The sequence below is a fragment of the Callorhinchus milii genome, unplaced genomic scaffold (assembly GCF_018977255.1).
Source record: "Callorhinchus milii isolate IMCB2004 unplaced genomic scaffold, IMCB_Cmil_1.0 Scaffold1, whole genome shotgun sequence".
In the NCBI taxonomy this organism is placed as follows: Eukaryota; Metazoa; Chordata; class Chondrichthyes; order Chimaeriformes; family Callorhinchidae; genus Callorhinchus; species Callorhinchus milii.
The window spans coordinates 24,468,394-24,484,993 of record NW_024704742.1 but is presented as its reverse complement, the minus strand read 5'-3'; the positions used below and the strand labels follow the sequence as shown (position 1 = coordinate 24,484,993).

The 16,600-nt window shown below is 38.5% G+C and overlaps 1 protein-coding gene across 3 annotated transcripts in view; it reads right to left on the bottom strand.

The window, feature by feature from the left end:
- Positions 1-617: 617 nt before the first annotated feature.
- The window catches only part of trim2a (tripartite motif containing 2a), a 51,308-nt gene continuing 35,325 nt past the window's right edge, over positions 618-16,600 (bottom strand). For 2 of the 3 annotated variants that reach the window (XM_007903990.2, XM_007903991.2), the window contains exons 5-12: positions 15,571-15,751; positions 12,541-13,273; positions 10,387-10,490; positions 9,651-9,818; positions 8,338-8,518; positions 4,589-4,659; positions 3,125-3,265; positions 618-2,921 (exon numbers count right to left, since the gene is read on the bottom strand). In XM_007903990.2, the coding sequence (XP_007902181.1) occupies positions 2,769-2,921; positions 3,125-3,265; positions 4,589-4,659; positions 8,338-8,518; positions 9,651-9,818; positions 10,387-10,490; positions 12,541-13,273; positions 15,571-15,751 (1,732 nt within the window). In that variant the 3' untranslated portion in view covers positions 618-2,768. The remainder of the gene's footprint in view (positions 2,922-3,124; positions 3,266-4,588; positions 4,660-8,337; positions 8,519-9,650; positions 9,819-10,386; positions 10,491-12,540; positions 13,274-15,570; positions 15,752-16,600) is intronic. The other variant, XM_007903992.2, reaches the window with a different exon arrangement.

Genomic DNA, 16,600 nt, shown 5'->3' with positions numbered 1-16,600 from the left:
TGCTCGGGGAATCCTGCCTGTGTTCAGATCAATAACGGAAAATAAAATGTTCCAAGTGACAAGTTAATTTTAATGGAGTTTGCCTGCAGCTCCCTTGCCCCTAATCATTGAGATTACTCTTTGAACTTTGGCCTATGTATAATGAACAATATTTCAGCTTTATCCTCCTGTTAAAGAACCATTCTCTCATTTGAAACAATGTGAATTCTATCAGTTGTGAGTAAAGCTTTGTATCGGCTGGTGGACGGGAGCTCACAGCATGGACAGTTTCTGCCGTTTTTCTTTTGTCTAAAGAATGACAGATAGTGTGCCTGCAATAATGTCCTGAGGGCTTCCCTTAGGAAGCTGACAGATCCGTTTGACCTGATGACTCCTGACTATTTTCCTGAATGCAACTGTCAATCACTGTTTCTTGCCTTTATTTCGAGAGAGTCGAACAGTAAGCTGCTGTTCATTCTTCACCACGGAGAATTTGTTTTCAGAGCCTCTTTAATTTCATTTTTCTTCCTTTTCTCCATTTATCTTAATGTAATATCTAACTTTTAACTGTACGTCTCAATCAACTTTATATCCATTAATAGCATTAATGTAAAAGAAAACCAGTCTACACAATTTTATTTGGAGTGCATGACATTTTATTTACTCGTGTGCTGTACACAAAACAAATCACAATGATGGAATGTTTGTAACATTCAAATAATGTATAAACTTTCCCTCTTAAACATTAGCATAAGCATTTGTTAACATGGCGTTTTCAAAAGAGAAGTTAATAAACTGACTTCCAGTCTTGTTGCACAGTCTATGCAGATTCCCCAAACTTCTTGCGGTAAACTAAGTTTCTGAAGTATTGAAGAAGAGTATACATGTTAAGGCCATGCTGGTCGCACACAACACTAGCTCCACCCAGACTGGGAAATAATCACTTTCTCATCGTTTGAACCTCACCATCAAGCACAACTCACGCGTTACAAAAGGAACAAGAGAAGGGTTACATCTATACATTACACATTCAAGCTTCAGTTTTTCCAAAATGCCACTGACATGGTTTTTTTTCCTTTAGTGTTTCGAATATATCCTCCCAAACAAAATTCTCTGGGCACTTAATTCCCCATCAAAGTTTGGCAACACATGCATTTGTTAATACATTAGTGATAAAATATAAATAAGCTTTTTTGAGCATTCTTTACAGACAAAATAACAAAGTTCAAATTTACAGCCCAGTGTGGGGACTTCATTCCTCTCCCTTTCCAGGAAAGATCAGTTATTTACTGAATTCAAATAAAGAACTCCTAATCTACACTGTTTACTGACAAACTTGAATATTTAATCTAGTTTCTCCTACTTGCTCCCTCCCCTACCCCACCCCTCCCTAGAATGAAAAAAATTACACACAGCAGCAAATTAAATACAGTTCTAAAACAGCAGTCAAACAGATTTTTAAAAAGTAAATTAGCTCTGGTTCTTTTTATAGTGCATTTCACAACATTTAGAGAACATTTCCCAATTATGCAATCCTAGAACAAATTGGAATTGATAAATAGATGCAAACCAAGTACCTGAGTAGACTGCTGAAGAACTAACAAATCAAAGTAATCAAGTTAATGCATTTTAAATACCGGCAGGATCCAGTTTAGTGGTAAAGATGCGGTTTGTGTCCCTTAATTTTGCATCCTTCTGTAAAACAAGATTATGCTCCTGCCTGAATTAGTTTAGGACATTAAATAGTTTTGAGGACCTTCAGTTTCCTTCAAGGATTCATCAGTTTCCTTCAACTTTTTTTTCTCTTGCATCAAAAATGACATTGCACAGCTAACAAGCGTGGCACAAGGCATGCATTATAGACTTTGGTTAAAAATGTGTCCTAAGAAAAAACAACCAATTACCTATATTTAATGCCACTACTGTATTACATCAAGCAACTAAAAACATACATGAAGCATCAAATATACTAGGCTCCTAATTCTTATGTTGCTTTAGAATTGCAAAATATTTCCATTTTACCCTCATGTGAAACAAGTAACAATATTATACTTGCAGTTAGTACATCACAACTGGCCAAAATCGTTAAAATGGATAGTCAGCACCACTGTGAGGCAACTGCCAGTGTAAAAAAATTAGTTTGACAGCGCAATCACTGCAGACTTTCCCATTTATCTTCTGTACTAATACTAGGAATTAATAGTTAGAGCCATCTTGAGATTATACAATGTGAAAAATAAAACATAATTGTAAGTGAGTGAAAGCAGTTGTAAGTGAGTAACTGCAGTCATTTATTCAGGTGATCAGTACATCTACATCGAATAAAACTGCACCTCCATTTGCTTTTGAACATGGACTCAATTGAATTAATGTCATTTACTCACTTACACATTCTATATATAATCAGGATGTTTGATGAGATGGAGCTCTTGGCACTGAGGGATGCAGATTCTATTTAATATGCTGGAATATTTTACTTCTAAAGAATGAGCAGCTAACTATATCCTCCACATCTGCATGTTCAGATACAATAGTTTATTTAGTCATTTTATGAAAACACTTGAAAGAGTCTCATGAAGCTGGAACATACAGTATTGTGAAGGACAGAGGAAATCCTTAGGTACAAATCTGCATTTGTTCATACATATACAGTACACGGTTCACTTAAATAAAACCAAGTCAGGAAAGGGTCACAAAAGCAGGTGACTCTGTCCTGAAATGGAAACTGAACCAGTTAATTAAAGCAGGAACTCATCCAGTTCACCCAACAAGAATTGCTCCAACAAGAATTACTGCAGGTAACGATAGACTTTAAAGCAATGATTTCCAGAGTCAGCTACCACCACGTGGCCATCCGAAGTCAGTGCCAGGCCTTGCGGGCCATAGAGCGGATCAGCAGATGTGTTAATATAAGAGAGGAATGATCCACTTCCATCAAACACCTATTTAAAAAAAAATCTAATTTGAAACCCAGACAATAAATCCATATATGTATTATCATCCAGAAAGCAACTCTTACTCTTTTTCAATACAATTTGTATTTATATAGCATCAGGAGGATGTCTCAAAGCACTTCAGATTTGATGAAATAGTGAGATGTAAAACATTGTTACATTTTTATTGAAACCTAGTTAATTTATTTTACCTGTATACGACTGTTTCCCCAATCAGCAACTATAATGTTTCCATTAGAATCCACAGCCACTCCTGTTGGTGCATTAAATTGACCGTTTCCTTCTCCATTAGATCCAAATTTTAACACAAACTCCCCATCAGCATTAAACACCTGTGTGTATATAAAAAGACAAATACATGTTCCACCTACTAATCTCAAGATAGGTTTAAGAAACTCTTCAAGAAACCACACACTTCGTTTAAAAGTTTGTTGGAAGACTTTCAATGTGACAATGCAAGATGAGAACCAATTTAAAAATCTTTATGGCCTTTAAAATAATAATAATTGCATTTGATACAGCATGTTGTGTCATTGTGACATCTTAAAGCACTTCAAAGGATATGTTGTAAAGAGGCACGACTGTGTATTTTGTGGGTGACCCGGTATCCTGGCCAACAATCCCCCAAATAAAATTGGTTACACAGTTCATGGTGTTTGTGCGACCTTGGTGTTACGCACAATTAGCTGCTGCATTTGCTCACACAAGTACACAGTCACTCCCTTTTACAGTAAATTCTGTGAAACACTTTGGGACGTCCTCCAATGTGAAAGGCACTATTTCAAATGTAAGAATTGTTGTATTACCAGAAATCAGCATGTTTACTGTAGAAAATAAGCATTTTACACTAGCAGTCATCCCTGGGACATATTGAACATACCCTTATTAAGAAACACACTTGGCTGAATGGAAACTTTCCACAAATCTGGTTGTTGGTTGTTTTAAACAACTTGCATTTTACAGCACCCTTCATAATGGGGAGATTCTCAGAATGCAACCCAATCTCAAATGACAAAATCTCATCTAATAAAGTAGGTCTTGTTCAAATCGTGTCAGTTACTAGGAATATCTCATATGACTAAAGTTTCCTCTCTCCTAACAAGGGCTCCACATGAAAACTTATGGAAGTGGGGGAGGAAAGAGGGGAGTCTTAATTTAAATTTTAGGTAAGTGTAGGGACCAGCACAAACATCCTCATAATTTAACACGGTTGGCAATATCAAAAAGGCCACAGAGAAGGCATGAGACACACATCCAGGACACATAAGCAAAAGGACACCATTTTGGTTCCAGCCTTCGACTTCCTACTTCATATTTCTCTCTCAATGCAGTACACGGTGATCTAAGCGAACTGCATTTGGCTTGCTACACATGATTTAGGTGTAAGCTTGATGCTGAGGCTAGGTGATAAAAATACTGCCCACTCTCTAGTATTAACATCCATCATAACTTCACTAAGTTCATGCTTATCCCAAAACCATCCATTTTGGCTTTCTTTTCACATTTGGTTCTCATCCCCATTACCTCATGAAATACTTCAGTTTGCCAATGAAATGGAGGAAGAGCAAGTTTACAATTCTGCATTTGGCTTGGATTTGCTCTGTCCTCCTACAAGACACGTCTGTCAGATCACCGGCATATAAAGCTTGCTGTACCTTAACAGAGTGGTTATGAAAGTCAGTAACAATGATTTCATTATTATGGTTGACTGCTGCAAAGTGCGGGCCTGAAAGGCAAATGGAAAAAAATTAGTAATTTAGTAAAGTACAACAGTAAATAAAACACTGAGCAATGATTTCACTCAAAACACAAAATGTACACCAAACACCATAACATTGTATATGATGCTTTTGGTAGATAGAAAAAAATATATAACAATCAGACGAAGATAGTTTAATTAGTGATTAAGTGTAGCATTTCTTCATACACAAACCCCAGCTCGTCAGACTAATGGTGGAAGATACATCCAGTCCGGTGAGCTAGAATTTCCGACTAAGTATAATTACAATGGCGTTATCGGCATTTAGCAGCATCATTTTTTTCCAGTACATCATAACTGTTTAAATCCCATGAGCAAACGATAGTGAATAAGCTATTTTCTGTTTGTGGGATTTAAACTGAGTTGAAGTCAAAACCCCTGGTCACCGAAGGCCAGGAGGCACTTTGAGATGAGGGTGCAAGCTATGAGAATGGGCCAGCGGGAATCTACAGACACGTAGGCCCAGGGAACTAAAACAAATCACTTTCGGTCAGCTACGAATTCCAGATATCTAGAGTCCAGTAAGCCAGGGATTTACTGCAATTTGTTTCGCAACATAAAAATCTTAATGAAGAAATTAAAGTCCATTTATTCAGCTCCATTCACATTTGAATTTAAAACCAGCTTAAAACATTTTTTAATAGAAAGCCAATCGGTAATCTTGACTCATTACATTAATTAATGTTAGGAAAGTACAGGCATTAGATATTAGGAACAGCGTGTAATATCTTATGTGATGTTCAACAATTAATGCATTTCTAATTTAAGATTTCTTGATGACTATCAGGTTTGCAGTTCTTTCCTTGTGGTTTCTCCCTCCCTTCCCGTCATTTCTTTCTCACTCGTCAAGCAGCTGTGTGGAAGCGAGGTAGTCTGTAACAAGCGACATGGCAACTGCAAATGATGAAGCATCTGAAGAATTCAAACTGCAGGCACACATTTAAAACTGGGTCATGTCACAGAATAATCTGGAGTTAAACTTAATTTGTTATCAGCATCTCACAGAGGAGACGAGTGTGCAGTGGACAAAATAATTGAAAGACTCAATCCGCTATTACCTGACAATTCATTAAATTGAATTTTTTAAGCAGGATGAGACTGCGGAAGGTGGTGGGCTAAGAAATCTATAAGTATTAACCATTTAAAAAGTCATATTACAACAACAGATCTCACCCATTGAAAATCAATCATTTTGACTACTTTTAACCACTATAGTTCTGTTCAACTAATGGGTCACAATTATTCTGCACATGAATATATTCATCAGGGAGATAACAACTTCTAACATTGTACAATAAAAATTGTAAATTTATTCGCACATTTATTTAGACAGGGGGAGGGATGGACACTCAATCATGCACAGTACTTTAAGAGATGCATTTTACAATGTTTTACTGGGAATTTAGATTGAATTGTGATAGTGATTCATGAAATAAAATGTTAAACTAGGAGAGGCTAAATTTTACACAGAAGAAGAGGCAAAAGAAAGTCCTGCATAAAAACAGGACACAAGACCCTAGGCAAGTATGTATATATAAAAATAAAGTATATATATTATATGTATAAATAATGTTGTGCCTGTAGATATGATATCTGCAAGGTATTTGAAAATTTAGTTGATCGCAAATATTCTTTCCGTTTCAGGATCTTCCTCCCACTGCTGGTAGGAGTCTGCTGTTCCTTAATTAAAGAACAGTTTATTAGCTGAACATAAAATGTGGTTAATTCATGCCCTCAACAAGAGATTTGGGACCAAACACATTTCAGGAGAATGATTTACCACAGACCCTGAAGATTCAATGCTGGAAGCATACATTTGCTTTTACGATGGCAAGAATCGGGTCTCAGTGTGATTTGAAGTATGGTAGAAATTGTGTTACTACACACGAGAAAAAATTTGACCACGATCTTCACTTATTTAAAAATAAGGCACCTGATATCTTAAATCTGTAGAGCTTGTTGGGCAATATCATTTTCCAGCTCTGTGTGTGTGGGGGGGGGTGGGGGGTGGGGGGAGGAGAGCCTGAAATCCATTATTAAAGACAGTTTAGCAATACTGCATTCCACCTACCCTAAGTGAGAATCTTGAGGCACAAACCTAGTGAAGGAAATGGATTTAAATTTTACCATAATCCATTCTTTCAGGGGGAAAAAGGCTGCTTTGAACGCTCAATTATTTCATTTAGCCTTCATTACAAAATTGTTGCAGTCCTAATACAGTTAGAAGGTGATGATAGGGCAGAAGAAATATGTAATCAGGGTTTGAAGAGTCACCCAAAACTGAGGCATAGATATTGTAATTCTGCACTCAAAAACACCAGGCCAGTCACAGACAGTAATCATAACCAGGTAGCCAGACACCACAGGAACTCAATATTGGAAAAACACAAGGGAAAGGGTTGAAACAAGAGGGGACAAAAGAGATAGAGACAAAGAAGGGTTGAGCAAGGCATTGAAAAGGATGAAGTGAACAGTTGACATACTTATTTTGGAAACAAAGTCTAAAATACAATTTAGTTGTCTAGATTACATCCCAAAATGGTGATAAGGTTCTTCGCGAGATGGTAACGTGTCAGCCTGGCTCAGTTGGTAACATTCTCGCCTCCGAATCAAAAGGTGTGGGTTCAAGCTCACATAGTCTAAGCTGACCCTCCAATGCAGTGCTGGGGATATATTGCATTGTTGGGAGGTGCCGGCCATCAGAAGAAATGTTAAAGTGGGATTCTGTCTGCCTGTTCAGATGGATGTTAAAGATCCCATGGTACAACTCGAGAAGAGAAGGGAATTTTTCCCAGTGTTCTGGACAACAATCCTCCAAGTTAAATTGATCATTTGTTTCATTGTTGTTTGTGCGATATTCCCATGTGCTGGGATTTCCTACAAATTTAGTCATTGCGCTTCACAAAAAAATCCTATGAAGTGCTTTGAGACATCCTCCCTACGTGAAAGTTGCTACACCAAATGGAAGGATTATTATAATTATCATCATCAATAACCTCCAAAAACAGATTGCCATCTTGGTCATTTTGCGATGTATTGTAGCAGGTTAGATCATCAATATAGTGTCCCATTCTACCACAATGAACTTTCATTCTCTTTAAAAAGCAATTATATATTGAATCAGTATGTTACCATAACAGTGCATTGCCATAGTTTGCACCAATGCTTACCAGATATTTTTGCATTATTTAGTCACAGCAATAGAAGGCACTGGTGCCTTCCCAAAAGCAAAACTCCATATTAGAGGCACAGCGTAGTGTGTTAAGACTATGTGTTATAAAAAAGCATTTATTATTATTAGGGTCTATTTTTCAGGATTGTTCAGGATTTGTAACTGTATTGTAAGATACACTGAACTAAATATGTTGACCTCTTAAGTTTTTTAATTTTTTTTTAGTATTTCCCTCTGCCAGAAGGCATTATAAGTAACCACTAAGTTACCATCTATCATTTCTTGAATTTATTGGATTTATGAGTCATTACACAGATGAGGTTACTGGTGAAATGAATTTGGCAGGAAGCGTGCATCTTGTGTCTCAACTGTACAAGACAAGCACACATGCAATTTATACAACACCCTTTGAGCATGCTGAGTCTTCATGCAAATGTGTGCAGAAGAGGCAAGAAAGGGGGTTCAAGTATTACCATCAAGTGTACCTGCAAACTGCTTGTCACTGTTTCCTCGATTACCAAACTTCGTCACCAGCTTCCCATTAGGTTGGAAGATGAACACGCAGCAAGCCTTGTTGTCCACCACGATGATATGACCATTCCGATCCACTGCTACGCCTTTGGGTCCCAACAGCTTTCCAGAACCTAGTTTGGTCTGTCAGGAGAGATCAACCTTATAGTCATTTTATTACAATTCTGACTTCTCCTCTGGATCTTCCTCAGGCAAGAAAATGGGCAAAAGACCTGCCTCCAGGCTTGTTCAAACACCTTTCTGTTATTAAGTTGCCTTGGAAAGTACTTGAGAGCCTGATCAAAGATCTAGGGCTTATAATTCCCTTGTTTTTTGTAGCAAAGCACTTGGCTTTTGATAAGCCACTCGACTATGTTAGCACAAATGAGTGAAAGAATGGGGCACATCCTGTATTTATTTCATTTATAATTTGTGTGTTAGAGATACGAATAAGAAAACATGTTTTGCTCTGGTTGATTTTACTTTGTCAGTTTGTATGTTTACGCTGCAATACATTTAAAAATTCAACTGGGAACACAATATGTTAAACTAAATTCTGACATATGCAAGACAGCAATAAATTACATTCAGGTTATCCTATTGTTTCCTCCAGGGAGGGATAAAATACCACCTTAGAATCAGAGGAAAAACCAGCAATGGGGAAAAACGCTGAACGTAGGGAGATGTCCAGAGCTATCACCACAAGATCAGTTTGCATGAAGAAGGCCCTTCAGCTTAATTTTATCCTTCCAGAACACTGACCCTATCGTCTTACCTCCCACCAGTACTACATCACAGTGTCAAGCTGCTTTTAAATAAGTCCAGTCTCCTGGCAACCTGTTCCAGTTGTTGATTACCCTTTGAGTAAAAGAGAATCGTTCTGGTCTCTGTCCTGCAATTGCTCTTTATAACTTTAAACCTGGGTCCTCTCGTTCTAGCATCTGGATGTATCCTAAATTATTGGTCGGAGTTTACTGTTTTTCAATCCCATTTAAAGTTGTTATACGCCTCCATGGGTTCCCTCAAAGACCATTCCCATTCATAATCATATTAATTGAGATACAAATTTACAGTAATTGGATTAAATAGGTAGAAGCAGTGTTTTCGAGCAACAGAAGGTCAATCATTATTTTTGCTGAGTTATAATGTGTAACCCAGAGTTTTGTAGAATTACAGAAATTTACAGCATAGGCAGCAGCCATTTGGCCCATTGTGTTATTCAGATGAATGACATGCTTATTCTACTACATTAAAGACCATGTGCAACTGTACTCACCTTGAACTTCCCATCGGGTGAGAAAATGCTCACCCATTTGTTATCGTAATCTGCTATGATGATGTCACCACTTGGGTGCACAGCCACCCCTGTTGGACGCTGCAGTTGCCCAGGAGACCGGCCACGGACCCCAAAACGGTTCTTGAACTGTCCATCGTTTGAGAAAATCTAGAAGACATTTATTATGACTTGTACAATGCCACAGTTACATATTAACCAATATATACATTGGAGCATCATTTAAAATTATCATCGTTCAAGCCCCAACTAATACTACATAATGTTCACTAACCAATCTTTACAAAGGACTCAGAATAAAATCCATGCATTCACCCAAACATAATAGGAAGGCACACCAAGAGGTTTGGTCCATTTGATTTCATCCTTCCAAAATACCCAGTCTTATATCAGGGTTTGCAAGTCTATTCCACAATTCCATCAGCCAGCGACAGCCAATCCAACTGATAACCTTACAGCATGCAAAGTCAATTCGCAATCCACTTCTGGCTCTCGGAAACTGGCATACTGCGAGTTGGCTGTGATATATCTATTTACCTATCAACAGCTCTAACTGAGTACTAATGAATCTCATTGCAAACAGACACTTTCTCATTAACAGAAAATATAGTAGTAACAGATTGTACTGATTGGATAACAGTTTCAAATGTGACTATAGCTCCGAGATTAGTTGGTGGTGTGGGAAGAAGCCTTTCCAAAACCCTGACAGTGTCCTTACCTGCACACATTGATTGTTACTGTCTGCTATCATGACTTTTCCACTGGAGGATGTTGCCACTCCTTGCAGATTAGTGAATTCCCCTTTGTTTCTTCCTTTATTACCTGTAACACAAATTATGAAGTAAACAGAGTTTGCATTTCATTCAGAAATGTTAATGGAAATGTGCAGCTGCTGACAAGGGAAAGTTTATAGGTTGAGAGTGGCCCCTCCTGCAAATTCGCAAAGAATCTTAGCAATACACCACAGAACAGCATGAATCAGACAGCTGTACTTACTTCACCACCATAAAAGCAAATGTCTTAACTAAAAAAAGAATCTAAGCAGTATTGACATAAAATCCACTTTTACCCAGTCTTGGAGCTAACATTTCACACCACTTTCATTATAAGTAGAATAGTCCATTGAATATTAGCAAGATAAAGCTATTCAACTTGTGGACTTGAACTAAGTAGCTTTTGCGTGAATGCAGGAGCATTTCTTAAGCACGTAGTGGGATAAAGCATTTCAAAATCAAATCAGAATTTAAACTAAGATAAGAATTAAACTATCAAACTGCCAAATTGCAAACAGCTCCCCATTAACAGAACAATTGAACCAATATTAGCAGTAGTAATGCAGAATTTATTGATCCCACAAGTGATTGTAGCTCAGAGCAAGAAAGGAGGTGTGGGAAGAAGCCACGCAATATCAGTTATGTGGATGCTGATTACTTTTAAAGGAATTCTCCACTATAGGATCTTATCCTTATATATTCCTTTAAATTACTTGTATATGCTTATGCTTAACCACTGATATTTTCAAGCCTGAAGTTTATTTTAATCTAACAGGCTAAGTCACAATATAATAAATAAAATTTAGGTGTTTAAACTACAGTACTTTACAAGTTTGTGGTTATTTAGTTGGAACATATTTGTTTGACTTATCTGGAATGTGGTTAAGACTTTCATGTTTGATGATTAAAGATACATATGTTCTCAACTTTTTCTGTATCAATGTTCTCATCTTGGAAAATATAGTCATTAATCCTGGTTTAACCTCAGCGTCTAGTTCAACTCTCAACTATCCTTTAAACCCACATCCATGCTCCGATCTGTTCAGCTTTGCTCTATCTCCACAACATTGGCTGCTTCCGCCACCAACTCTCCTCTCAGGCTGCTGAAATCCTTATCCATGCATTCATCACGTTTCAGCTAGACTACGCCAACTCCCTGCTCACCAGAGTTCCCAACTCTTCCCCTTACAAGCTTCAGACCCGACAGAATTCTGCAGCTCATATCCTCTCCAGCACAAGCCTATAATCCCCTCAATTTTAAACCTCTCCATGCCTTGCCTCACACCGTATCTCAGTGACCTTCTTAAACCCTACCAACCCACCTCTCACTCCACTCGGCAGGCACTGGCCTGCTTCACACCCCCCAACCAGCCTGCCTGCTCTAACATCAGTGGTTGGGCTTTCAGCCTATCTGCTCCATTCTCTGGAAAACTCCATTCCAGAATCCTTATGCCTTGCCTCTTCCCAGATCTTCCTCTTTGACCACGCCTTTGGTCATCTCCCCCATCCCCCTCCCCGATCAAATCCCTGGTTCGGGTGCAAACCCTCCACTGTCCAGCTCCTTGGGATGTCTTCCCGATGTGAAAGTCACTGTATAAATGCAATTTGTTGTTGTGCTGGTGCTAATATTTCTGACCATCGATTTATAAATCAAATCTACATTACTAGTCGAGTTCCTCTCTCATTGCAAATGTACTGTTTTGGATTATAAGAACATATGAAATAGGAGCAGGAGTAGGCCATTCGGCCCCTCGAGCCAATTAATAAGATTATGGCTGATCTTCTAACCTAATTCTATTTACCCGCCCTATCCCCATATCCCTTAATCCCTTTAGTTTTTAAAAATCTATTGATCTCCTCATAGATCCTTAATTTCTTGTTTTTGGGGATTGCAGAGAACCTATTGCTATATTAAATACTATTAAATGTAATGAAAGATTTTGAGGATTTAGATCAAGTGAGAAAACAACATAGTGAAGTATTGCAATATTTTATGCACTTCAGCTACACTTCTAGGAGTAATTAGCTAATGGTTTTTCAATGAGAAATTCATTAAGCAGTTAAGTAGACAGCCTTGGAGAAGAAGAAAGTCGATTTACCAACTCTGAAGATCAAATCATCTTCAATTGGATTCTCTTTTCTTTTCCCAGTACTATACATGCTGGCTGGGCGTTTTACTGCCTTCTGCTTCACATGCCCACTGCCTGGGGACTTCACCCGGCGCTTGACTCCATCAGACGTGGGAGAGAGGTCAGTGGGCTTGATCACCTTTAATTTAAATGGACTTCCTTTGATGTGCTGATCATAAAGTCTGAGAGCGAGTGTAAAGTCACCCTCTTTCTGCTCCTTCTGGATGGTATACAGAAAGTCATAAGTGCCGTTCTTATTGTCAAGTATCTCTCCGTCTACCACACTGCCGTCTGGAGATGAGATTTCAGCACTTAGACATGCATTTCCCGTCTTCACAAGTTCCCCGTCTTTATCCTTTGTAGTTATGGTAACAGATGTAGGCTGTCCAATCACACACTGCCTCAGACCCTCGCCTGTGGCCACAGTCTCGTAAGCTACAGCATTTGTCGTTATTATGGTACCTAAATTGTGAATGGATTTTTTAAGACCTTCAGTTTCCACCACAAACTCCAGTTGATCATTTTCTTGTGGCTGTAAAGGAAACTCCTGGACTGCGAGTTCATTCAGACGGTCTCCCATTTGCTTCTTAACTAAGAGAACTTCGGTTTCAGTCCCGTGATTTAGGGCTTGTTCAGTGAAGCTACAGCTACTCCGAATGCTTTCTTGGCCTTGCAATAATGCGTCCAGTTGTGCTTGAAGAACCTGCAGCAGAAAGAGAGAAACCACATATTTGAGATTGTACTTTGGAAAGTCAGCGTTTGCTCGAAATTCATCTGCTACAAGACAGATTAGAGCTAAAAAGCAAAGTGCCAAGAGTGCTTTGTATTTGGTATACCCACAGGCTGTGAGAGTTCACACTGATATCTCCCTGTGAGTGTATCTCTGTGCGCGTCAATGTGTCTGTGAGTGTGTGTCTCTCTCTGTGTCCGTGTGCGATGGCGGGCCCTGAGAGGCAGAAGATGGTGACCGCCAGGAGCCCCGCTGTCAGGACACCCGCCCTCAAATGTTGTGCGGGTGGAAACGGACCATTCAGATCTATTCAGGAATGTCTGGTTCTCAGATGGTAATATTGTAGTTGTGATGAGCCTGAGCTGCAGCCTGATGTCACACTTGACAGAGCAAGGGAGGGGGCAGATCCAACCATACTTTACACAACTATACGCCTCAGAATCTAAAGTGTAGAATTGTTCATGGCATTCCTTAAGGATTCTGCATTTGAGACCACAGTGTAGTCAGACTACAATCCTCTCACTATGGCTAAACTGTCTGGATAACAAAAATGGCCAATTGCTATGTCGGGTTTAGCCTTACAGGTGAAGAATGCATTGTTTTCCTGCTGGAAGGGGATAGTGAATGTAATACTGGCAAGTTATCACAAAATAACATGCAATATGTCTCTCGAAAGCATAATTGGGTGGGAAAGAAGAAAGGATATGCATCATAAATTCTTGGTTCTTTCATCTACAAAGTTCAGTTTGTCTCCTGGCAAAGAGTGACAAAAATGCAATGTTCAAATCTAATCTTTGTTCTGCATAAATAACAGCAGTTTTCATGATTTGTTTTAACCTAAATATAATATTCCTCACCCAGTTGTCTTCCAACTATTTGATACAGTAAATGTTTGCATTTCACTCTGACAAATTTGTATTCAATCTTTTGTATTTTTAAAAATATGCAGGACACAATATTGCCAGTGACTGGGGGGGAGGGGGGGGCAGAAAATCACCTAATCTCCCTTTTTATTAATCAGAGAGAGAGAGAACTTGCTATTTATAAGATTTTCCGAGATAATGGACTTAAAAGTAGCTTTCAAATACTTCACTAGGGTATTAATGCCTTGAATACCTTCTGCTGTAATTGGCTTATTCCAAGCGGCAAGTCACTCTCACTATAAGTGCATGTGTTTAAACTCCTCGCTCACATTTGACCCTACTACATGTTGTTTAAGGTTTCAGACACATTTTAATTATTTGTTAATTCTTTGTCTTCTGGCACCATAAATCATTGATAAAGAAATATTTATGACAGATTGTGGACACAGCAAAACATGACAACTTCTCTGTTTAGTCATTTTATTTAATTCAAGCAAGTTTACTCATATAATAGAAGTCCCAGAAAGTCAAATCTCACTTGTAATCTTAGGAATTGCTCTAACGTACTAACAAGAAACTTATGCTTTCCGAGTTTTAGAAGAAATGAATATCCAGAATGAGAAAGTAGCAAATGAGATTCATCTTAAACCATACCACAGAGATCCAATCAGGTCATTAGCTGATTCCCACTTAAAATAGTTAAATCCTGCTGAAAGTGGATGCACGAATTTCCAAATGAAATGTTGTTAAGAGTGTGTGATTTGCATGTGGAGAGAGTGGAGTCCTGTCGCTCAGTGGTTAGAGCACTCGCTTTGTAAGCGAGAGACCGGAGTTCAATTCCAGGCAGGGCGAAACCTTGGGCAAGTTTCCTTACTCCACACAACTAATAATAGTCCCTCCAAAAAAAACAATAATAAATTTGTCACTTCAATCCACGACTGTTTGTGGGACACTGCTGTGCACAATTGGCTGCCGCGTTCGCCCACAAATATACAGTCAATTCACTTTACAGTATATTCTGTGAGGCGCTTTGGGACGTCTAGAAGACATGAAAAGCGCTATATCAAATGCAAGGATTATTATTATATTATTGTTATGTGATGGGTCCCTTATGCAGTTGATCTGCTGAGAGAGCTTTCTAGGTTCTCTCATAAACATCTTGCTGCCTTTGAAAAATTCAATCTACTTTAACGTGGGATAACAGCTTAGCTTGAAGCAACTAGGATTGTGCTAATTCTTCATTCCAGTGAAAGTTAGAATGTTAATAATTGTACTTAGGCTACTTCATTTTTATCTAAATCAGCAGTGATGGAAGAAATACAGCTTATGAAAGCAAGAGCCTACATAACCAATTATACTTTTCTTCACTGACCATCAATGCGCTAATAAATAAATATGTTTCCTTACTTTCTGTTTAACACCATAGGTGACCTCCAGTTCCATAAGAAGAACACTCTTTCGTACATTCAGTGTCTTTTGGAGCTCATCAAATGTGGCATGGATTTCTTCTTCGATGCTTACTTTCTCGTTGGTCAGATCTTGCAAGATTTCTGAGAGGAAACTCAGAGCAGAGTCTAATTCAGGCAGCCTGGGAATGGATTGCCAAACAAGGTTAGTTAATAATAATAATGGTTGCATTTGCTATAGTTCCTTACCACATCATCAAGACTGTAAGGTGAGTTGATTGTATATTTCTGCTCATTTCTCTTCTTCTCCCCACCCTCCCATCACCTAGCTAAAAAAATCACCCCCCCGCCTAAATTTAAAAAAGAGTACATACACCGCACTGAAATAGACATTCAAGACAAGTAGCCTCCGATGATGTGTGCGGTCCAAACCTTGAAATTGTTTTTCAGTAATGATTGCTAGGTTCTATCTAGCACATGCAAAATACTGAAATCTAGTCTTTTTAACGGCTTCTTAATGAGAAATGCCATAATGTAAAAATAAGAGTGAAAAGGTCACTATTTTTAGTAATCAGTGTAGGATTGAGCCCATTGCGATTAATTCCCAATGCAGAGTAAAACTCAACTAGCTTTGAATACAGGGGCAAGATGCCTGTAACACCTCAGTTGAAATTACTCCCACTAAATAGAGATTACATTGTACATTTGAATGCAAAACTTCCCATGAGAACAATATATCATGCTACACGGAGCAGCAGGAGGAATTTCTCTCCTATTATAGCTGGGATAGGTTTCAATCTGTGGAAGAGGAAGATGCAATAAAAAAATATAAATTTTACAAAAAGGTAAAATGGATGGAGATCTATGACAGCCAGCTGGGGATAGAGGAACAGTGACTGGGACCAGCAATAGGCTGGAGTATTTTGGGATAGGACAGAGCGGGCATAAAGAAGATGGACACGAGAGTGAAGAGACAAAAACTGACAAAGAAAGTTCAGGGTGTGTGTTCAGGGTGAAAATGTCTGAAATCA